Consider the following 24,916-nt stretch of genomic DNA (forward strand, 5'->3'; position numbering starts at 1 on the left):
ACTGGGAGCAGACTGACTGACCCTGAGTCGATCCTGTCCCTCAGGACTCCTGAAGACCTCCTCAGGTCCTGGTGGTCCACCATGGCCCAGACCAACACCAGCAGCCCCCATGGAGCACTGGAGGACTCGCCCAACATGCTGGTCTTCAGGAAGGTATGCACTCTTTCTTACTTTCTTTCTTTCTTTCTTTTTACCTCTCTTTCTTTCTTTCTTTCTTTCTTTCTTTCTTTTTACCTCTCTTTCTTTTTACCTCTCTCTTTCTTTTTACCTCTCTCTCTCACATGCACGCACACACACTACATTATATACAGTTCCAACCGCTGCCTTGGGTTAGATATAAGGTGTACCACATAGGGAAAGTATATGTAAGCTCTGTCCTGCGAGAGCTGACCCTATGGGGACCATGGAGAGGTGACTGCTGAGCACTCATGATGTCAGCATGGGGGAATGAGACTGGATGGCTTGTGGGTCGCAGGGGGGACTGGATGCTATTCCATTAGACATCCCCTCCTGAATGCTGTTCCACATGGAGCTCAGGGACCCTGAACAGGATGCAGTGGTGGAGGTATGGTGGGAGGATGTCAGAATGGTGTCGGAGCGCTAAACAGATGAACCCGGTGCCCGGGCGCTCTCCCCAACCACTGAACCAACGGGGGGCTCCTCGTCTGGTTTGGCCGAGAGGGAGGATTTACATTTACATTTATAACATGATTTACGATTTTATTCAAAACGACTTACAACCATTCATTCACATCCGACGGCGGAGTCAACCACGCTGATCTCATTCTTCTGCCCCAGCTGACCCTGAATGTCAGCATGAATAATATTGCTTATACTTTCTGGTTTTCTTTATGGAGTGGAGTCAAATAATAATATTCAAATATTCGCTCTCTCTATTGAGATTAATTTAGATTTTTTTTTTTTTTTTATTCTGATGTGCTAGTGAGGGGTGATCTGACAACAACTGTCTATTTAAAGCTAATGTGTTTGATTTACTAGCAGATTTAACATCCATCTTGTGCTGTCCCCTGCTAACTCTTCTACTATCATATTCTCCTTGGTCGCTGTCTCTTGAAAACTACATTTTTAATCTCCAGGGGGGACTAAAGTGTTCTAATAAAGAGGAAATCAGTAACAACTAAATCTCCTAGTCTAAATGACCTCCACACAACAACATAAGTGATCAGGTTAAAAGTCAATTACAAATAAATACGAATTCAACAGTTTAATGACCAGTAAAGGCTTGTGGGGTTGGCTTCTGGTGCATCATCTCAAAGCCAGATTACAGAACAAAACTGTAGGAGACAACAAGTAATACATAAATACAACACAACAAATAAACAATCTTTAGCTATATAAAAAGTGCAGTGCAGATTGTAAGTCAATTATTCTGGAAGAAGGTTCAATTTGGAGCAACTGCCAGATAAGTGGATTGAGAGCCAAACAAGGCCTTTAAAGTGACAGGAACAGGAACTCTGATGGGGGTTGAGATTGATTCAATTTTCATACAGAAAGCTTTCCAGGGTGCGGTACTCTGGCTGTGTTGATGCATGGGGGTCTATTGGAGTAACTAAATGTATGTTTGGTTTTATGTTTGACAGCAGGTGCACTCATCACTGAATGGATAGGGCAAGGACGGACTGGGTTAGTTTGTTTGAAAGGAAAATAGCCGTTACTAGATTATACTTCCTCAGTTACTACGTAAATAAATATCTGAACTACCTTAATGTTTCTCCAGAGTAAAACCAGTCCTTCCACAAGGCATTTTTCCAAGTATCTCTTCTCCTTAAGCCGTTTGGTTCTGCCCCGCTTGTGCAGATAACAACCCTAAATGATGGGGCTCTACTCTCTACATGTTCCAGAGAGGTGAGGGGAGAACTGACACTGTGCAGAGTTCTTCCAACATGCCCTTGATGAGGGCGAGGCACAGAGGGCATTAGCGGAGTCCAGGTGGCTCATGCATCTAGTAATGCTGTCCCCTGGAGCCCCCGTCTGAGAGCGGGGGTCCTGGGGACACACCCAGCACGGGGTGGAGCCGGATTATATCTCAGCAGAGGAGAGATGGAAGGCATTCACTTGTTTGGTTTCTACTGATTCCTGACGTTGGCGGCAGTGTGAATATAGAAGGTGTTTGGGTTCTCCCTTCACACATCTGCTGTGTGTCTGATGTCCTTGGTGGTTTATTTAGACCCTGATGAAATGAAGACATTGTCATTTTCTTTGTCTCTAAAAAGCTGTTTAAAGGCCCTTACACACAGCAACCAGATTATCGGTCGTCAGACAGTCTGGTAAGATCGGTGACCTGAGTCTGTTTCATGTTTTCTGTGTGATCGGGCGTCGTCAACGCCGTCGCTGATCTTTTCAAGCCGTCAGCCGTCTTTTCCGCCGATTGCACATGTTGAATCGGTCATGACCAAATCGTTCAGTCGGCCAATCTGATTGGTGGAGTGCTAGCCCTTGACTAGGACTAGGGAATCAATGAACGAGTGGAAGCGACAATAGTGTGCTCTGTGTTTTGGTCTAGAGAGATGTTCTGTCATTTCCGGCTTTCGTTTTTTGGGCCACAATACAGATTAGCGCCATCTGCTGTTATGGAGACATTACGTCTCACGCAAGAGCAGAACGTACGCTCAAGTCGATAGTCAGTCCGGTGTGTGAAGCACACTTTTTTGACCGTGTCGGGGAGAAAGGAGCCCACTGATTGGTCCGACGGCAGTCGGATTGGTGTGTAAGGGCCTTAAGAGTCAGTGAGATTTCTCACTCGTATTATTCCATTTTCTGACAGGCTCTGAAGCTGTATTGCAATTAGTTTCCTCGAGTTTAAGTCGTTTTTAATCGGCCATGAGTCTGACATCATCATCATCATCGGCCAATGCATATATTCTCAACATGACAATATTGGCCAATATTATGGGCCAGCCAATGAGCTGTTTGAGCTAGTCCCCGCCCATTTTCAAACGCTGTCTGTCCGACTCCTTCTAGACCCTCTCTTCATTTAGGTTTGGAGCTTTGTTGCTATCCAGGCTTCCATGTTTCTTGCCCAAAGCCCTCCCATTCGCTTCTTTCAGGTGTTGGGCCAAAAGGTTATATTGATGTTACCTGGTAATACACAACTTCCAATAACATGTGGAGCATGTGTTTTTGGGTCCAGATATGTACCAGCAATCAGATCGATCTATAGCATTAACATGTAACCTGCTACATCACTTTACATTCGTAAAATGTTTTAGGGTTGGATTTATTCAAGCAAGCAAATTCCAATTTACTCTCCTCTGCATATGTATTATATGTAATGTAGAAGTAAAGAGATAAGGAGCTATTCTGTGTGTCATTTTAGGGTTATTTGATTACCATTTTAAGCTGTGCAATGCACCTTTACTTTACACTAGGCGTGTTCTCGGCTAAGTCGTTCTGAGTTGGCAGATTCCATTGCATTCCGCTGAGCGTGGGAAGTGGAGAACCAGTACGAATTTACCGACCCGTGTTGGTGTTATCGCGGCGCTCCTTCATGGCCAGCGCCACAATTTGCAGTGCGGCATGCGATACGCTGTGATCAGCGCACGGCAGGCAGGCCAGTCTTCCTTGTAGGCGTAGCCTTGTCCAGTGCTGAATCTTGCACGATCGGACAAAAAAAGTATTGTCCCTCTGGTGGCCTGTGTGTTGAGGTGGTGAATGCTGTCGTCATTGGGTCCGTTATGATGTTATCATTAAGCTCTACAGGCTGTCCTGATGTGCTCTTTCACCGCAGCTGAATGTCAGCGCGGTTACAGAGGTCATTCAGGTCTAGCCAATCCGAGCGCACGCCAAAGCCCGGTGTGTTGATGTCCAGTTTTCCATTGGGTTTTTTCTTGAATCCAAGGAAGCTGGCATCCTCAGATGTAGAGGGAGGGACCTTGCGTCTTCTTAGATGTAGCAGAAGTGAGGCTCTGGTGAGCTCACGCACGGCTGAGTCGTCGCTATTAAGCATTCTTAACAGATTGCTTACTCTGGCAGCAACATACACCCACTCTATGTTAGGGACCCCCAGTCCTCCTCCTCCGACCCTGTGATACAGGACGTCTCTTGTTGAATGTGAATTGAGCCCAATCCAGTGTCTGGCCATGCTTACAGTCTTGTCGTTTAGCTCCGTTAAGATGCGTTTGGCTATTTGGATGTTGGCGAAGAGATGCTGGATTTTGGAGAGAGAAATCTCTCGTATGGCTTGTAGTTTAATTGTAATTGGGAGGGGGCATGAATCGATCAGCTCCAGTCTTCTACAGTACTCCGCGGTCAGTTCTTGTATTTGCTCATCCCATTCACCCGCGATGTTGAAGAGGTGTCCAAGGTAGCAGTAGGTTTCGTGGCGCGTGTACACTTTAATCTCATTGCCCATGATGGAAAATGAGGGTGGTCTGTCTCCTTTGGCTTGGTACCACCTGTTGCCTCCGCTGCGTCTCTCGTAAAACGCAGTGCACTTGCTGTTTTTCAACTCCAGCCCAGACCAGCGCAGAAAATCGTCTGTGTGGGCGAGCATGGCTTTAATTACCCCTTCATCCCTAGATGACACCTGGACATCGTCTGCATAGGCCTGTACTGGGATTGGTGATAGGATTGGGGATAGGATATATGGTGTGCGGGGTAGAGCATAGGCACAGTTTACCGCGCTCCAAGGACAGCCTGTCTTGATGCCAGTTCTTAGTTGGATTGGGCTAGTTAACTGATCTCCGCAGATCACCTGGAAAAAGGAGCCACTGTATATGTCTTTGATGATATTGATGTAGGGTTTGGGTAGGCTTATTTCGTCCAGAGCCTCAATCATAATATTATGTGGCAGTGGCAGTACACACACACACACACACACACACACACACACACACACACACACACACACACACACACACACACACACACACACACACACACACACACACACACACACACACACACACACACACACACAGCATGACCAAACCTCTCCTGAATGTCATGTACACTTCTAGAGCTAAGCTTAGACTTCCTGTGAGACTGTTTACCCCCGTGTTGTGTTTTCCGATATAATCCCTAATGATGTCAACTCCTCCCGCCCCCTGCTAGGAGCTGAAACCTTCACACACATGATCACCACTACTACAGTCAGGAGCTCTCCATTCCTCCCATTCTGTCACTAGCTCTGTCACCCCCGTCTTGGGTGGCGGGGGGGGGGAGTAGGCTCTATTAGGTGTTGTGTGTGGGTGTGTATGTAAAATAAAGCAGCCTCATGAAGTAGCCTTTGGAACAACATGGAGCGCCAGGCCATGTATCATCCTCTACACACTTAACAAGAAACCGGCTTCAACACCAGTACCCTAGCAGCCTCCTAGGTGGAGGAGCAGCCTCCTAGGTGTGGTGTAGCAGCCTCCTAGGTGGGGTGTGGTAGCAGCCTCCTAGGTGGAGTAGCAGCCTCCTAGGTGTGGTGTAGCAGCCTCCTAGGTGGAGTAGCAGCCTAGCAGGTGGGGTGCAACAGCCTCCTAGGTGGGGTGCAACAGCCTCCTAGGTGGGGTGTAGCAGCCTCCTAGGTGGTGTAGCAGCCCCCTAGGTGGGGTGCAACAGCCTCCTAGGTGGGGTGTAGCAGCCTCCTAGGTGGTGTAGCAGCCTCCTAAGGGTGTAGCAGCCTCCTAGGTGGTGTAGCAGCCTCCTAGGTGGTGTAGCAGCCTCCTAAGGGTGTAGCAGCCTCCTAGGCGGAGTGTGGTAGCAGACGTCACACTAAGCTAAGCATCCTCCCTCTGTCTGTCTGAGCAAACAGGACCTCATGGTTGTACATGATCCTCATACTGAATATCTTTGGTACATGATCCTCATACTGAATATCTTTGGTACATGATACTCTTACTGAATATCTTTGGTACATGATACTCTTACTGAATATCTTTGGTACATGATACTCTTACTGAGATCTCTTTGGTACATGATCCTCATACTGAATATCTTTGGTACATGATACTCTTACTGAGATCTCTTTGGTTCCTGTTTTCAGATGGAAGACGTGGTTGCTCGTATGCAGGAGGAGAAGAATGGGATTCCCATCAGGACTGTGAAGAGTTTTTTATCCAAGATCCCCAGCGTCATCTCAGGTAGGGCCTCTTCTGGCGTCTTCTCAGGTAGGGCCTCTCCTGGGGTCTTCATGCTACGCTCATGGTATGGTATTTCATGGGCTCTACAAACTCTGAGGTTCAACCTTCATAAGGTCCCCCTGCATGCGGTGCGCACACATCAAAGCGGAAGTTGCCAGTGGCAGCATGAGTTCTCCCGTCTACAACATTGCTACATTGCCAGGATTTTACGGGTTCACTGTAAAGATGGCAAGAGAAGGAGGCAGTTTTACGTTCAGTGTTCAGTCTGCTGAGAACTGAGAACTTGCAACTCATGTACACCTGGATAAGTATCCCATGTGCCGCACCCTTTACCCTACATACAACAGTATGTGCGCAGGCACATTTCAGTACCTTGTATACACCAGTATGCGCGCAGGCACATTTCAGTACCGTAAATGACACTCCCATTCTGAGTAAGGTGGCCGAGAAGGGTCACAACACATGCAAACGCCACAACACCTGCATATACAGAAAACACCTGCAAATTCAGAAAACACTTGCAAATTGATTACACAACACCGCCAAGAGGCTGTGTTGCAGAGGCTTTGGTGAATGCATTTAGCAGCATGTTTCAGTCATGGGGGAAAAAATAAAAAATAAAGAGTCCATTGGAACAGAAACTGGTGCTTGCCGCCTATCCAGATACAGTGTTGTGCGTGAACTAGTTCATTGAACAAGTTCATTTTTCTATGAACTTTGAACTAAACTTAAACATATTTTTAACTAAAGAACTTGAACTTGAACTAGTTCAGATTTTGTGACATTCTGAATGGATGCTTAGGTCCAGATGACATGTTTATCAAATAGAGTTACTGCCTAAATTGTGATGAATGAAACAGGTGTACAAATAATAACCACAACAATTTGAGATTGTAGTGATGGGCAGCTGAGCGCTGAGCTAAGCGCAAAGCCGGGCTTATTTCGCTTAGCCTGGCTTCTTTCAGCTAGAGTTGCGTTCCATTAACTTGGCTTAAGGGAATCTCCGCTAAGTAACCATGGCAACTTATCCGATCAAACTAACCTGGTCGGGAGCAGGTTAACTGTCAGCCTAACTTGAGCTGTGTTTCAATGAAATCCATCTGTCGGCAACAATTGTACCATCAGAAGGTTCCGCCAAGCCTAGTCCTCACGATTTTGTCATAAATGTACATATATTAAGTACAAACAGCGTATATTTTCACTAAGGGTCTAAGATTAAATGATGCAAATAAAATAATTAAATGGTTCTATCTATTGTTATCGTGGCTATTTTCTCAACACATTTTTCCAGAGTATTTCATAGTATTCTTGGCATTGGCTTAACTTTGTAATTCCCTTTATTCATTTTATTAATTCCCTAATTTAGAATATTCAAAGAAATGGAAAATAAATGGCATGAAAAGTTATTTGATTTCTCCAGTAATGCTTCCTATATTACTAATGTTGTAGATAAAATACAACATCTAAACAAAAACTAAGAGAGATCGAGGAAGCCGAAGGTTTGAGTGCTAAAGATTTTATTATCACTTGAGAACAAGCAACGACAAAATCCTGAGTTGGTTTGACAAAGAACTGAACTCCACACTTATTTAATTAATATAGCATACTGGGCAAGATGTTGACTGCATATTGCTTAACAAATTTCTCCTATACTAATTGCGTGGGGATTGAACCCCGGACCACCGGGTGCAAGTCCGACACGTTAACTCGAGACTCTCTCCCTGATTATAAATCCATGGTCAATATTCAATTAAAATATGTTACGCTTAATACTACTTATGCATCCAAGAGAACTGAGATTTTTTTTTGCCAGGCGGCCTCCCTGTTTCTTTTTAATGGTTTAGATTTTTATTAGGATCCAAATTAGCCTGGTAAAACCAGCTATTCTTCCTGGGGGTTACGGTGTTCCCTTTTTGAGTTATTATATTCTTGTACTCCTCATAGACCTCCACAAGCAGCTTCTGTTCGCCGCTGGAAAAGATCCCGCTCGGTCCTTCGACATTTGATCCATGATTCGACATTCACGGTTCTGGGCTGGTTACATATCTCGTGAACGCGCCTAATCCAGGATAACGTTAGCCTGGCTTGAACTAACCTGAGCAAGGCGCGGCTGAACTGCGTTGATGGAACGGCTTAAGCCTCAAGTGGAAGTTGGCGCTAGTTCTAACTGGGCTTAATCAACTAAGCGCCCCTTTCGTTAGCGACTTTGATGGAATACCCCTCTGGTAATGGAGAGGATTCATTTTAAAAGATAAGCACAGAATGCTCACTCCCACAGTTTTTCTTATGTTTCTAAAAAAACGTAATGAACTGAACATGAACTAGTTCAAAACTGAATTGGTGAACTATAAACGTGAATTTATTCATTTTCTTTTGTATGAACTGAATTTTGAACTAGTTAATGTGGAGTGTGAACTTGGACAACACTGCCAGATTATAGATAAAATATATGGAAGATTCCCATTCCCCTGCCATACTGCCATCGGCAGTGATCGGCAATCTGCAGATCATCATTTTGGTGATCGGTAATCGGTGGTCGGGTCTAAAAATGCTGATTGGAGTATCTCTAATTCACATAGCACAATCATAACCAGACACATGATTACATTAATGAGTAGCAGCCTTTGGAGACTGGGAAGGGAACACACTCAGATTGTTGTACTCTCCAATGATGTGTAACAGGCAGGGCCGTTTATGGGTACAAGCGACTGTTTACCCCCCCCCCCCCCCCCCCCTTATTGTTCGATTTTTGTTTAATAAATGAAATTGGTCAATTATGTAAAATTGTTCAGTGGTTTGGATCCATGGATCAATCTCTAAATGTGTTAGGGTTAGGGTTAGCAAGAGTTATTCTACAGGTTTCTACTTTCATCTAAATTGCACTGGAGGGATTAGAGGATGGATGGATGGGGAGGAGACCAGAGAAAGAGGATCAGGATGGAGACCAGAGAAAGGATGGAGAGGATAAAGGCTGGGCCGATAGATGCACAGGTGCACAAATGGATTAGCACAAGCGGGAATGAATGGCTTGGGTCGAGGTGGTGGATGGGTTGACACTGGAAATGCAGCAAAACACCAGACCCTGCTGTGTGTGTGTGTGTGTGTGTGTGTGTGTGTGTGTGTGTGTGTGTGTGTGTGTGTGTGTGTGTGTGTGTGTGTGTGTGTGTGTGTGTGTGTGTGTGTGTGTGTGTGTGTGTGTGTGTGTGTGTGTGACGTCGTTATAGGGGCAGACAAACAGTGTTTGCGCAGCTGCGCAGTTCTTCGCTCTCTGTTCCCCTACAGGCTGGTTGCTCCCGCGTCGGACTGATTGTGGCCATGGCATCGGAGATAAAAGCACGCCTGTCCCGAGGTCTGGCGGATTGCTCCTGACAGGCATCCCGCTTCACACCGCCAGGCTGTTTCACACTGTGCCACGCCGTGACCTAGCGTCTTATGTGTACAGTTTGTTGTACTGCAAGTTGCTGTTGAGCACCAATTTCCCATGTGGGAACATTCTCGCTTGTACTATAATTTATGCGTTGGTGATGGTTGTTTTCCCGTATTATTTAAGGTTAGAGCAGAGTAGTTAGAGGACCCGGCAGACTCACATACCTTTTATTTCTGGTCGGGAGTAAGATAGTTTGTTCACCCGGAGTAAGGTTTAGTTAGGGTTTTCTTTTTGTTTTGTTATATTTCCTTTCGTTGATTTAGTAACCATTCCGCCATGTGTCTAAAGCAATGTTTAAATAAATTCATTGTTTTCCAACGCAGCCTTAGGTCTTCAGCCTACGTGTTAATTTGGTACCAGCTTTGACCATTTGATGCTACCGTAACAGTGTGGGTGTGTGATACTAATAGAGATTCATACTTAAATCCCGTAGCTTTTGACACTCAACGCTGACATAACATAAGCTACAATCTTAACTCCATGCACAGTGCTTTTGTGTTGGGCTATTCTAAAACTGGAACAAAGGACTAAACCCATAATCCATTCCCTTGATATCCTGATTGATGCCTCATAAGGAGTAACGACGGGATAGCGTTTGGTTCACACGGTTGTAATGGTCGGTTCTCAGAGGGCTTGGTTTGGGCAGCGTTCCTCTGGCCCGCGGGCTGGTGTGTGTGGGAGCCACAGGTGTTAAACAGGATGAAAAGAAGACGGTCAACAAACACACACACACGCAGCCACGCATGCACTTACATGGCTTTTTCAACCCAATCTGCCATCCGTCCGTCTGGCTTCAAACTTCCTGTACTCTTCATGTTGTTCATTGATCTCATCTTCAACATCCCTTTTCATTATTTCTGGAGCATCTTGATTCCTCTGGGCCCCTAAGGAACCCAGGGGGTCCCGGTCCCAGCCTCCTAGCTTCCTGTTTCTGTGCTCTGAATCTACAGTCTGATGTCTTCTTCCTCTAGTCCCTTTGGTTTGCTCCATGGAGCTGAAGCCTGGTCCTGGCGTCAGGTGGCTTATAGAATCTGTACATCGACATGGAGCTATCGCCCCAAAGGATTACATCGCAGCCTGTCTCACAGCTGCAGCGTTCTCACTCAATCCTGCAGCAATCTCTGAATCTGTTGCCTGCAACAGTCTCGTAGGCCCAAAATGACCGGAAAATAGTTTGAAAATTCCCACATATTTCCTTTAAATCAACATGATTATTCAGAGCCTCTCAGAGACTAACCCTTAAACAGGCCAGGGCTCACACTGCAGCTCTCTGCACAACCGCCACCGGGTTTACTGAACAAGGATTTATCATTGCAGATAAACTACTTTTTAATAAGTCACATGACACACATGATTAGTCACATGACATTCAAATAATAACAGTATACAGTATTTACCACAATTATTGCCAATGAATTGTTTTTGTCATTCATCAAGTGAAGCATGAATGTAATTATAACTTGAACATGACTAGACTTTGACAACATCTTGTGCAGTATATGGACCTAGTGCTAGTGTTTTAATTAACACAGCAGTTTAACAGATTTTCCTTTGTTTTTAAGTCGATGTGGCATCAGCAGTTTCCTTTTGGATGCAAACTTTCGCAGAATAAGTGTTATAAAACAGGTATAAAACAGGTATATATATAGTATAAAACAGGGAAACTACCTCAAAAACGAATTTCTCCTGTTTTATGAAAGAATACACACCAATGTAACTGAATGGTCTGAATACATAGGTTTGGTAGAAGGATGAAGCATGCTCGTCTTCATAGGAGAGGAGAGAAGGGGAGGCTCAGTGGGAGAAATAAGCCTGAGACCCCCTGAAAGCCTCAGCTGCAAGATTTTGTAGAGGGTCTGGAAAAATCTTTAAAAGGCAGGTAGAAGAAGGATGTCATGAATTAGTGACCAGGATTTGTGGTGTCGTAGTATCTTCAAATACAGACAGCAAGATGAGGATGAGGATGAGGAGGGGTTAATGAAGATCTCTCTCTTCATTGCTTTCTGCAGCGCCTCCTAGTGGCGTTACAAAATAAGCCAACATCACAGACCTAAACGCTGCTATACCCTGCGCTGCGGACTGTGGCTGTGGAGCTCTTCTTTTTAGATAATTACTTGGTTTAGTTGTTAGTTGCAAACATGTAAAAAAGAAAAGAACAGAAAAAGTTCATTATTAATACATTTTGTATTGTAAAAAGCCAAATAATGGGGTATGAGGGGTATGCCCGTAGTCAGCTATGAGGTCACAGAGATCGGTGACCCCTACCCTACCCTACCATTCCACTACAGTAGAAACATGGCAATGTAACCTGGCCACCCCCATAGAGAAGGACCAGCTCCCTATGTAGATTTAAAGGGCTCATTCTCACCAAAACTCGTCTTATTTTCATGGGTTTATACACTTATTAAAACCTACTGATGATTATTATTAAACTTTTCTGCCAATATTGTTCCACTAGATGCCACTAAATTCTACACACTGTACACTGTACACAAATAACATTTTAAGTAGTATATATTATATAATAAAATATAAAAATGAACACAGGCTATCTATGTCGAGCGGATACATCCCACATTGATATGGTCATTTTACATTTTTAGATACTTTTGTCATCACTTTAAAAACATTTAAATAATATACATATTTCGGGTCAGCCTGATACTGAGATGAATAGCTGTTCCCATCCCTGCACTCAGAAGTGTTCTCTTTATGATATTCTGGCAACAGAACAGTGATGGTTGTGGGAAAATGGATGTTATGAAACAATGTGATGTAACCACTAATACCAGGGCTCTGTTGGTTTTTCAGGGTCAGACATTGTCCAGTGGATGCTTACACATCTAAACATGGAGGATCCAGGTGAGAGACTATAGGCTGTTCCTGTTGTACTGAAGCTGATGTGATGGCTGGTGTTCAGTGACCTGGGGACCAATCACAGCGGTGTCATTAGTGGACTGGAATGTCAGCCACTCACTCAGACTCACTCACGATCAGCGCTGGTGACCTGGAGACACGCAGTCAGCATGTTTCTGGATGGAGATGGCGGGCTTTAGCTTTTCCCTATTCATTTTATTTGTATTTAATTTCCACCAGTGGCGATGGCTGGTTTAACCTGTTGCACACTGATTTCTCAATGCACCACAGGAGTGCAGCCTCAGCCAGCCCCAGAGTCCAGTCAGACTCGGCCAGATCAGGCTGTTTAAACCAGCCATCACCCACACACTCCCACAGACCCCCAACACAAAAGTGAGGCTGGGGAGAATCCCCAGCCAGCGAGGTGGGCACCAAACAGCATGCCTTGCTGTTTCCATGCAGAGAGGTTGGACTCAGAAGGGGTATTTCTACAGTGGCCAACACCATGTGGAATAGAACCCCTTACAGTCACTTTTTCTTAGAATGTTAGTGTCCGAACAGGATGCTTTTGCTGGTCTTCCCACTGGCAAACGTTAACGTTAACGTCTCTCTCTCTCGTTCGCACTCGCTCGCTCAAGTCGAGGCTCTTCATCTGGGAACGTTGATGGCTGCTCACGGCTACTTCTTCCCCATCTCCGACCACGTCCTGTCCCTGAAGGACGACGGCACCTTCTACCGGTTCCAGGTTTGTGTTCCCTGCCCCCACCTGTCATGATGAAGCAGGTAGCTGCAGACAGACAGACAGCTGTTCTGTATGGACACCGAGGACAGCAGACATCTAGAGAAATCTCTAGTAAAGTCTCTAGTATCAGTAAAATAGGGAACCAAAGAGTGTTTGTCCACTACGCCTTGCTGCCATTCAACTTGTTAGTTTGTTTCTCTCCTATCTGTTGGTCCTGTCTCTTCCTGCCTCCCACCCACCAGACTCCGTACTTCTGGCCCTCAAACTGCTGGGAGCCAGAGAACACAGATTATGGTGAGTGACTGCATTGGTTTGTATTGTACTGCAGAATTGAAGTTATAGGTCAGTCGCTATGTGAACATATTGTATAAAATACTCCTTTGAATGGTCGATGAAATCGCCTGCCTCCAAACAGTCAACATACTGGACTGAATGCCGTCATTAATATTAGTATACAGTATCTCACAAAAGTGAGCACACCCCTCACATTTTTGTAAATATTTTATTAAGTCTATTCATGGGACAACACTGAATAAATTACACTTTGATACAATGTAAAGTAGTCAGTGTACAGCTTGTGTAACAGTGTAAATGTACTGTCCCCTCAAAATAACTCAACACACAGCCATTAATGTCTAAACCGCTGGCACCAAAAGTGAGTACACCCCTAAGTGAAAATGTCCAAATTGGGCCCAAAGTAGGCAATGTGTCTTGCCTACAGTCAAGCATGGTGGTGGGAGTAACCTGGGGGCAACCTGTGAAGCTCTGGTGAACTCCATGCCCAAGAGTGTTAAGGCAGTGCTGGAAAATAATGGTGGCCCCACAAAAAATGTACACTTTGGGCCCAATTTGGACATTTTCAATTGTACTCACTTTTGGTGCCAGTGTTTTAGACATTATGCAATTAGTGCAATCCTACATGAGAAACCTACAAATTACCTTGTAGGTTTCTCATGAGAAACCTACAAATTACCTTGTTTTACGATGTTTGATATTAACTCAGAGTTAACTGCTAGCTGCAAGTTATCCAATAATTATTCATCTATTGCTAACGTTAACGGTTAGGTAGCAGTAACACTGCAGTTAGCTATATACCGGCTGTAGCTACAGTCTATGCTTTGACTACTACAAATTTCTTTTTTCCACTTTTATTAGTTGACTGGAATACCTTTTGTACAGTATCGATGGTTTCTGGTGTTCTACATTTAAGCAATAGATCACGACAGGCTGTGGTATACGGTCATTATACCACAGTTAAGGGGCGTTGCGTGTCGGGACGGCGACCCCCTTAACTGTGGTATAATGAGAACATTCCACTGACTGCAGTGATCTATTGCTTTTATAAAACGGTTACAGAAGTATGGCGAAATGAAAGTCATACACCCTCAATTTTGAAAAAGCGAATACAAAAAAGTAGGCCCTCCTAGCTGCCTGCAAAGTGTACGGCGGTTGCAATGCAATACACTGTAGCGTCCTTCAGAGAGAAGGCTAGAGACAGTAGCTCGGTTTGCCGGCAATTTAGCCTTCTATCGAGTTCACTCACCGTGTGCCTATTGCTTTACAACATTCAACATATTTTTAGGCTTCAGTGAACTATGCTATTGCTTTTATATATAAATAAACAGTTCAAGTTAGGCGCGGAGTGATACTGAACAGTTGGGAACCAATCAAATCGCTTGATTTAAGCCACCCGTAAACATTCCATATACAACTCAAGTTAATTCCATATTGCGTTAGCCTTTGCTAGTACTAGTCATAAAAGCTAGCTTCCCAAGTTCACCGTTCTCTCACGGTCACAATGTTTGATCTGAATGCACCATTGGAATGCACCGACTCCGCTGTCATTTTACAACGCCATGTTTCTACAGTGGCTCACAGTCGACAAATCAAACGACTAGATACCAAATTGCGTTTTGACATGTTTGCAACCTGCGGATTTACCACTAGATGTCCCTATATGATTATCAATACTGTACATAAAAACAACACAATTTACCCCAAATCTATGCAAAAAAAAGCACAATTTACCCCAAATCTATGCAAAAACGTTAAATAAAAACCAAACATAAGTGGCAATAAATGTTTGTTTTATTTATGAACCATTTGTCATCAGGAAAAGGAACCAAGTGCAACAGAACAAAACAAAGAAGTGCAGGGACAGGGAGCTGTTATGGAGGTGAGGGTCACATAAGGAAAACTTGAACATATAACTATAACAACTATAAAAACTATAACATAAAACATTACTAACAAAGTTTAAAAATTTTCATAAGGAACAGTTTGTTTAGTTCTGTGGAACAGAACTAAACAAAGAAGCACAGGAACAGGGGGTTGTGAATGTAGAGGTGCAGCAGGTGAGGTTTCTGAAAAAAATTATATTGCACAATTTAAAACATACACTACAGACAATTATAGTGAGGTGGGCAGGGCATATCCATAAGGGAAAGTTTTGAGTGAAGGTCTGGGGTTCTAGCCATGTCCAGAGTGGTATTCCAAGTAGTTGGCCAAGTGGTACAGTAAAGCTGGGTAAGTTAAGCTGGAGGAAGTGGTAGACCTCCTAATAAAGTAGTCTGCTGGCCTTGCTGGCTCTTCTATAGGCTCGATGCATGTTCGGGGTTAAACCACTGAAGAAAGTGTGATTTGAACAAAGACTAGATTGCAACAACATAAAACCATACCAATTTCCCATGAACTATGGCACTACGATTACAACTACAAGTATTAAAAGACTAAATAGTAAGATGTAGATGTAAAAAAGCAACACAATGGCAATAATGAATTTAAAAAAAAAACATTTCAGAGAACTATTTACAGAAATACTACCAAATTATCATCCATGTCACTGATTACATTACAGGAGGAGGTGCCTCACCAGGAGGGACAACAGGATAACCCTTCCCAAACAGAGGAAGAGCTCAATACCCCTGAAGATCTTTTAGTTTCCCCATACCAACCAGCTGCACAGCTAATTGAGCCACAAACTCAGTGCCCAACCGCACTCTCCGCTTCCAGGAGAACTGGTTCAAAAACTACCCCTGGCTACATTACAGTCCTGCAATTAAGGGAGTTTTGTGTTTCTACTGTGTAAATGCCTTTAAACATAATATTTCAACAATGGCCAGTAATGCAGAAAAAACCTTCATTTCCTTGGGGTTCAGGAACTGGAAGAAGGGTAGGGAGTCGTTTCACAGGCACACCAGCAGTAAGGCACACATCGTTGCTGTAAACACACACACACATACACACAAGTCAGTCAGAATGCAACTTTGCAGCATCTCAGCAAGTGCACAAGAGGCAGCCAGGTCAGCACTGGTACAGATTGTTAGTTCAGTGAGGTACCTTGCTAGACAGGGCTTAGCTCTCAGAGAACCATGCCTACACAAGTCCTGAGTGTCAGAATGAGCTACTGCAGTTAATGAGCAACACCATTATCAGACAAATAGCTGAAACCATCCATTCATTACCTGTACTGCAGTACTCCCTGATAATGGATGGAACATCCATTATCCATTATTATTAACAAGAACCTTTTTAGAATTGCCTCTGATGTGCTGCTCCGTCTAAACCTACCGTTCTCTGGTCTTCGTGGGCAGACCTACGATGGAGCAGCCAACATGTCGGGGCACTTGTCAGGGACACAAGCTCTGATCCGGAGAGAGCAACCATTGGCCAACTTTGTCCACTGTGGCACACACTGGGTAAACCTTGTCACACAGGCTACGTGCACATCCACACCGGTGATAAGGGATGCCCTGCAGTAGATACATGAGCTGGGATGCTTATTTGCCCAGTCTGGAAAATGCAAGACCATTTTCAAAGACATTGCCACGTTCAAGACAGGCTCCTTCACCTCCATCAAGCCTCTATGTGCCACCAGATGGACTGTGCATACACCAGCCATCAGAGCAGTCCTCAGCCAATACAACGCCATCTTTGCAACACTGCAACACTAGAGCGAATGGTCTTCAGAAGCTGGAAAACGGAAACACCGTTCTTGGACTTCTCCTGGGTCAAGAACTCATCATGAGGTTGGAGGGGCTGAACCTAAGTTTGCAGGCAAGAGGGAAGACCACCAGTGGAATGCTGAAAGCTGTTGACTATGTTAGGCAGGGCTTTCTCTCTTTGAGGACCGATGCTGCGTTCATGGCCATCTATGGTAAAGCTGTGGATCTTACCGCAGACTTGGACCTCCAACAAATACAGCCACCTCATGTCCGAATGCCATCCAAAAGATATGGTGGTCCTGCCAAGAGTCATACTCCTGCGACACCAGAGGAGCATTTCCGGGTCCAGTTTTTCAGTGCCATTTACATGGCGACCACCCAGCTTCATGAGCGTTTTGATCAGGAGAGCCTGGGAGATCTGGTCAAGTTGGAGGAGCTGCTGCTTACAGGAAACAGCAATATGGTGGCGAGCTTGTACCCAGAACTGGACCTACAAGCACTACAAATTCAACTGGGCATGTTTAAAGCGAATCACACTTACACTTCATGCAAAGAAGCTGTCCAAAGTCTCCTCCTCTGGTGAGACTGCTACTTGTGGTCCCAGTTTCATCCTGTGAGGCTGAAAGGAGCTTCAGTGCTCTGCGACGGCTGAAGACTTGGCTGAGGACAACAATGACCAAGTTCAGGCACATTTTTCATTTTGGTTCACAATATTTTTGGTAATGTTTAACAGTAGGGTAATCAAACATTTCAGTGTGGTTCAGAATCATTAATAAATAATAAATTTCAACCAAATGTTTTCCCAATTAATAAAATACTTAACTGACCCGTCTTTGGTCATAAATCAACAAGTCATTCAATTTGTTCTGCTTTAAATAGGCCCTTCAGTCATCCAGCTGGTGTCAATCCCTAGCCCTACTGCCCTCCAGAGAGGGTAAAAGCAGAGTATTCTATGATCTTTAGCAACACCCTGAGTTCTAGCAGACTTAAAGAGATGCAACATGCAACATGCAAGTAATCATTGCTCTGCAGCCCACTCACCTGAAAGCCGAGGCACAGTATTGCATTAAGGGGAACGTCTTCATCAACATCTTTCCTTCATAATTATGTCATATTTATGTATCTTCCATCAGTGTGTTGTTGACTTTTCATTTTGCTCGGACCCCGTTAATCACCGCTTGTGGTTATATTTTGCTATTGGTTTTATTCTGCTACACTTTGTAAAATATTTATTTAAACATTTATGAACATTTATGAATTGCCTATCAGTGTGTTTAATTGAATAATGAATAATGCATTTCTTTAATAATGTTCTAGAGTTGCAGATATTCTAAATCGTTTTAGTAACAAAATACAAACAAGGCGGCCTCTCTCACTATTTACAATGCTGAGTTTGAAGATAATGTAATCAAAGAGCCCAGTATTGTAGTCTGATACTCACTTCTACAACTCTACTCCTACTGGTACCTCACCTGTAGCTCAGAGGTCAGAGGTCTCCTCTCAGAGGTCAGAGGTCAGAGGTCTCCTCTCAGAGGTCAGAGGTCTCCTTTCAGAGGTCAGAGGTCTCCGCTCATGTAGCTCAGAGGTCTCCTCTCAGAGGTCAGAGGTCTCCTCTCAGAGGTCAGAGGTCTCCTCTCCTGTAGCTCAGAGGTCAGAGGTCAGAGGTCTCCTCTCAGAGGTCAGAGGTCCCCTCTCATGTAGCTCAGAGGTCAGAGGTCCCCTCTCGTAGCTCATAGTTCAGAGCTGTCCTCTCTGTTCCATGTCCTCTCCCATGCGGCTGGGCCCAGCCGTCTACCTGTGCAAGAGGACCATGCAGAACAAGGCCAGGCTGGAGCTGGCCGACTACGAAGCGGTAGGCTATCATGTAGCGTGCAACAAGCCCTCACCATCTGACAGTAGCTCGTCAGCATCATTAGGTCTTGTGGGCAGCTTTTGTCTTCTATAGTTCGGATAGAAAGATACATTATATTAGAAAGGATATAAAGATAAATCTTCATATCTTTCCGTATAGTTAATACGGAAAGTAGGGAATATATTAGAAAGGATACAAAGATATATATTTGAATACAAATACATTCTCATACAAGATGTCACCTATCAAGATAGTTCATATAGAAAGTATAGAATATAACCATATGAAGCATTTCTAATAAATTCTCATTCACAATGTCTCGGTAACACTTTACAATAAGGGTAGAATAATTAAGTAACTAATGGTCTAGTAATAATTTACTGATGGGGTTCATGTTAACTATGGTGTTCATTTCCAAATTATATGATAGGGGGGTTAACACTTACCCTGACCTTCTAAAAGCCCTAACCCTATTAAATCTTGTATAAATAAATACCATAGCTAACATGAATGCAATACCAGAACATATAAACATCCTTAGTAAATGATTACTAGACCATGAGTTAACAGTTCTTTACTGTACCCTTATTTAAAAGTGTTACCAATTACTTCTATCCAGATAATTCATATTGAATTTGTTAGTATTGTTAATATTGTTTGCAAGGAGTAAATCTGCAGGATTTCCTAATGTGTGTGTGTGTGTGTGTGATTGTGCGTGTGTCTTTCAGGAGAGTTTAGCTCGACTCCAGAGAGCCTTTGCCCGTAAATGGGAGTTCATCTTCATGCAAGCAGAAGCACAAGCTAAGTAGGTCGGACCAACCATCTGCCTTCACACAAACGCGGAGCAGACGTCAGCACGTCACGGAACACATCCCCCTCTGCTTCTGCTCCTGCTCAGGGTGGACAAGAAGAGAGACAAGGTGGAGAGGAAGGTTCTGGACAGCCAAGAGAGGGCCTTCTGGGACGTCCACCGGCCCGTGGTGAGAGGATCATCTCATTCATATACAGTGTGATGGAAGGAATGTGAAATCAGTGCTACCAACATGTCTGTGTACTGAAAGTAATGTCAATTCACCGTGTTATAATAAATAATAATAAACTGTGTTTATTTTTATAGTTACTTTTTAAAGTAAATTGTCTCAAATGAACATGGATTGACACAAGAATGCAGGTCGAGACGTTGAAATCCAATTAGCTCTGATTTACTCGGGGGAGAACAATGTTACAAGTTACATTTAAGGTGCCGTAGAGCGCCCACTAAGGCCTAGGAATAACAATGCAACTATCCATTGCATATATAACAGTACCCTCTGCTAGCTGTACCGATGCTAGCATGTGCAGAGGCTGCCCAATGCAGTCACTTAAAGCTGCTGTATGTGAGAGTTAAAAAGAGAGAGAGCAAAAGAGGGCAAGACTCCATCCCTCTCTGCTCTCCTCGTCGCTACGTTTGTCCACCTTTGACACGGCTTACATGTCACTCTCCTGTGATTGACAGGCGAGCTAGATTCCCCAAAGGGAACATCTCTTCTCCGTGGAAGAGATGTTCCCTTTGGGGAATCCACCCCCCCCCTGATGGGTCACAATGAGCCAGGAGCGATCTCAACTCAAACAGATATCCTCAAAGCTAATTTCAGTCACTAGTCGCTGACGGATGGCTCGGCCATTTCTAACACATAACCCTCAAATGATAGCTCTTTAATCTGACCTGCAGCGTTTTAATGGGTGCTATTCACATGAACCACGTCTCCTCACCCTCTCCTCTTGTGCCCCTCCAGCCGGGCTGCGTCAACACCACAGAGACAGACATAAAGAAATCCTCTCGCATGAAAGAACCGCATAAAACCAGGAAGGTGAGTATCAATACTGAACATTTGAAATCCCAAATAATCAGATAATAACCTGCAAAAATATGAGACAATAAACTGAGTTGGTTGTTCCACAAAGTAAATATTACGGGACATTTTGATTTCAGTTGTAAATAATGTTTCCTTCATTGTTTTCTTTGACCGCCTTAGCAATCCCCCCCCATTAAAACTCTGTAGTCAGTCAATGGGGATCTAGAGCGGGGCCAGACAAGAGAGTAGGAAGTCCAGGTGTTCACACTGCCACACTGACACCATCTTTCTCCCTCCTCCTGTCTCCTCCCCCTCTCTTCTGTCGGTGGTCCTCCCCCTCCTCCTCTCCTCTCTTCTGTCGTGGTCCTCCTCCTCCCCCTCCCCTCTCTCGGTGGTCCTCCTCCTCCCCCTCTCCTCCCCTCCCCTCTCTTGGTGGTCCTCCTCCTCCCCCTCTCCTCCCCTCCCCTCTCTTGGTGGTCCTCCCCCTCCTCCTCTCCTCTCTTCTGTCGTGGTCCTCCTCCTCCCCCTCTCCTCTATCGGTGGTCCCCCCCTCTCTCGGTGGTCTTCCTCCTCCCCCTCTCCTCTCCTCTGTCGGTGGTCCTCCTCCCCCTCTCCTCTCCTCTGTCGGTGGTCCTCCCCCTCTCCTCTCCTCTGTGGGTGGTCCTCCCCCTCTCCTCTCCTCTCCTCTGTGGGTGGTCCTCCCCCTCTCCTCTCATCTGTCGGTGGTCCTCCCCCTCTCCTCTCCTCTGTGGGTGGTCCTCCTCCTCTCCTCTCCTCTGTGGGTGGTCCTCCTCCTCTCCTCTCCTCTGTGGGTGGTCCTCCCCCTCTCCTCTCCTCTGTGGGTGGTCCTCCCCCTCTCCTCTCCTCTGTGGGTGGTCCTCCCCCTCTCCTCTCCTCTGTGGGTGGTCCTCCCCCTCTCCTCTCCTCTGTGGGTGGTGCTTCACCATTGTTCTGTGGGTGTGTGTGGTCCCAGTCAGTGTATGGCTTGCAGAACGAAGTTGGCTGTCACAGTCCTGTGAACACTGCTACCCCAGAGACCAGAGAGCCAACGAAGGAGGAACTACAGCAACAGGCAAGGCCCGCACTGATTCGGCCTCATGGATTTAAGGAACACTGATTCCTCCTGACACCACCTCTCTTTACTCCTCCTTTGTTTCCTCTCTTGTACTTCTCATCAGATTCAATGTTGGCAGGCCCAGCTGGAGAGGCATCGGTTAAAGATGTCCAAGGCTGCAGAAAGGTAAGCCCTTTGTTGACCTCAGTGGTCTTCACTGGATCAGGACTCATCCATTACTCTCTAGCTCTATGACGTTGTTTTATTTCAACATCAGAATGGGTTCTTGGTCTGACAAAGGACAGCCTCTGTTTACAAAATGAAACTGCACCTCAAACACTGAATGGGCTCAATCCAAAGGCTCTGAACACGTCCTCTGCTCCCCTCAGCCTGATCAGCTACAGCCAGCAGTACACTGAGTATGACCCCTGCTTCACCGCCCCGGAGCCCTCCAACCCCTGGACCTCTGACGACACCACCTGCTGGGAGCTGGAGACCAGGTCACCCCCATCACGAACACACACTGCACCTCCAGGGGCTGTGAGGATCAGCCGGTAGCTCAGGAGGAGATCTCTGCATGCCCAGACCACATGGAGCTCATGGTCTCTGCATGCCCAGACCACATGGAGCTCATGGTCTCTGCATGCCCAGACAACATGGAGCTTGCTTCTGCTAATATTGTCCTCATCATCATCATCATCCTCATCGTCATCCGCTTATCCGGGGTCGGGTCGCGGGGGCAGCAGCTCAAGCAGGGGGCCCCAGACTTCCCTTTCCCGGGCCACATTGACCAGCTCTGACGGGGGGATCCCGAGGCGTTCTCAGGCCAGTTTTGAGATATAATCTGTCCACCTAGTCCTGGGTCTTCCCCGGGGTCTCCTCCCCACTGGTCGTGCCTGGAACACCTCCCAAGTGAGGCGTCCAGTGGGCATCCTTACCAGATGCCCGAACCACCTCAACTGACTCCTTTCTAAGCAGAGGAGCAGCGGCTCTAATCCGAGTTCCTCCCGGATGACTGAACTTCTCACCCTATCCCTAAGGGAGAAGCCAGCCACCCTCCTGAGAAAACTCATCTTGGCCGCTTGTATCCGTGATCTCGTCCATTCGGTCATTACCCATCCCTCATGACCATAGGTGAGGATAGGAACGAAGATCGACCGGTAGATCGAGAGCTTTGCCTTGTGGCTCAGCTCTCTTTTCGTCACAACGGTGCGGTAAAGCAAACGCAATACCGCCCCCGCCTCCGATTCTCTGGCTAATATTGTCATACAATTTAATAAAACCCTTTTTTGCGATGTCATCCGCATGGGACTAACAGCCAGCCCAACGTTTGTTTGGCCAGACGTTGTTTGTACGTGGCTCAGAAGTAAGTAAGTCGCTTTGAATAAAAGCATCTGCTAAATGCCCTAAATGTAAATGTCAGAACTGTCAAGCGCCACAATCAGACGTCTGAGGCATTGCCCAACAAGGAGTTTTTTGGCCCCATGTCAAAAGACAAGGTGCACATCACAATGACATGTACAGCACAGGGTCCAGAGAATATGATCATATCATAGCTTTACATTAATGTGTGTGTGTGTGTGTGTGTGTGTGTGTAGTAAAGAGCCAGGGCAACAGAGAGTGCGGCGATGGGGATTTGGCTTCAACGAGGTCCTGAAGGATCCGGCAGGTCGAGATCAGTTCCTCAAGTTCTTGGAGTCCGAATTCAGCTCAGAGAACCTCAGGTTGGTCATAACCCTGTGCTAGGATGTGTTAGCCTCCTGAGACCCTCCCTGTGCTAGGAGCTAGGATGAGCCCCTCCTGATCTCCCGAGGCTCAAGAAGTCATCCATTCATCTGGTGGTCACACAGTGAGCGGTGGACTGTTGCTCAGGTTCTGGCTGGCGGTGAAGGAGCTGAAGAAGCGGCCCATCAGAGAAGTAGCAACTCTGGTCCACAACATCTGGCAGGAGTTCCTGGCTCCGGGGGCGCCGAGTGCCATCAACATCGATTCCAAAAGCTACGCCAAGACCACCCACAATATCAAAGACCCTGGCCGCTACACCTTTGAGGACGCACAGGTGTGATCCTGACAAATTTCCGCTGCCAACCCTCACTTTCTCTTCCTTGTAACAATGTAGCAATGAGAAATGGTGAACAGCAGAGTGTGAAGGAGCTCCTCCCGTCTGTCCCCCCCTGCAGGAGCACATCTACAAGCTGATGAAGAGCGACTCGTACAGCCGCTTCCTCCGCTCCAGCTGCTACCAGGAGCTGCTGCAGGCCAGGAAGAAGGTGAGGCCTAAACTGGAGAGCTGTGTCTGAACAGGAGAGCTGTGTCTGTACAGGAGACATGTGTCTGTACAGGGGAGCTGTGTCCGAACAGGAGAGCTGTGTCTGTACAGGAGACATGTGTCTGTACAGGGGAGCTGTGTCTGAACAGGAGAGCTGTGTCTGTACAGGAGAGCTGTGTCTGTACAGGAGAGCTGTGTCTGAACAGGAGAGCTGTGTCTGATCACTCATCTGTTTGAGTGAAGAGCTCCAAACCGTATCAAGGAGACCACTCCTTCCACTCGTGCCTCTGACCACAGCTCCGTAACGGAGCTATCCTCAGTCCTACAACAGGAACATCATGTCTCTGTCCTGTTCCACTTTCTGCTAAAGCTCAAACTAGCTGGGTCATCTCAGTTGAGGGTTGCCAATTTGTTAATTCATTTTTTGATCAATGTCTTGGTCTGTCTTTAGTGTCCTAGAACAAGGGTGCCCAATGCGTCGATCACGATCGACCAGTCTATCAAAAAGGTACTGTGGGTAGATCGTGAGACATTCCAAAATTTAAATTAAAAATGTAATTAAAAAAAAAGGATCATCACTACGGCATTTACCACTTCAATGATGAAAATTGTCTGTCAGACTTTGACAAACGGTTTCAAGACTCGGCTTTACTCGAGCCAATCGCTAGATGTCGAGGTTCATTTACTTGCATCAAGCAGCACTGTTAAACCTGAACACATCTGCAGTGGAGGATGAGATTTGACAGTACAAGCTGATATTGAGCTAAAGTCCAGGGCTCATGGACAATTTGGGAAATACTGACGAAATGTGCTACCTCCTTGGCTCTACTTAGTTATGCCAGTCAGCC

At 45.6% G+C, this 24,916-nt stretch overlaps 2 protein-coding genes across 2 annotated transcripts; both read left to right on the forward strand.

The window, feature by feature from the left end:
- Nucleotides 1-81: 81 nt before the first annotated feature.
- rgs7b (regulator of G protein signaling 7b) lies at nucleotides 82-24,289 on the forward strand (the record flags this gene model as incomplete). The annotated part of the gene is made up of 16 exons (XM_084485589.1): nucleotides 82-153; nucleotides 5,993-6,089; nucleotides 12,328-12,378; nucleotides 13,011-13,117; nucleotides 13,357-13,408; nucleotides 18,846-18,910; nucleotides 19,639-19,715; nucleotides 19,809-19,890; nucleotides 20,686-20,760; nucleotides 21,719-21,817; nucleotides 21,924-21,985; nucleotides 22,189-22,299; nucleotides 23,398-23,523; nucleotides 23,672-23,858; nucleotides 23,980-24,069; nucleotides 24,161-24,289. The coding sequence occupies 16 exons, from the start codon at nucleotides 82-84 to the stop codon at nucleotides 24,287-24,289; spliced, it is 1,482 nt and encodes a 493-aa protein (XP_084341715.1).
- LOC311366714 (uncharacterized protein) lies at nucleotides 16,729-17,641 on the forward strand (the record flags this gene model as incomplete). Its single annotated transcript, XM_084485511.1, has 2 exons — nucleotides 16,729-16,812; nucleotides 17,012-17,641. 2 exons carry the CDS (start codon nucleotides 16,729-16,731, stop codon nucleotides 17,639-17,641), a joined length of 714 nt encoding a protein of 237 aa, XP_084341637.1.
- Nucleotides 24,290-24,916: the final 627 nt, after the last annotated feature.

The sequence above is a fragment of the Micromesistius poutassou genome (genome assembly GCF_964030765.1).
Source record: "Micromesistius poutassou genome assembly, chromosome: 21".
Classification (NCBI taxonomy): Eukaryota; Metazoa; Chordata; class Actinopteri; order Gadiformes; family Gadidae; genus Micromesistius; species Micromesistius poutassou.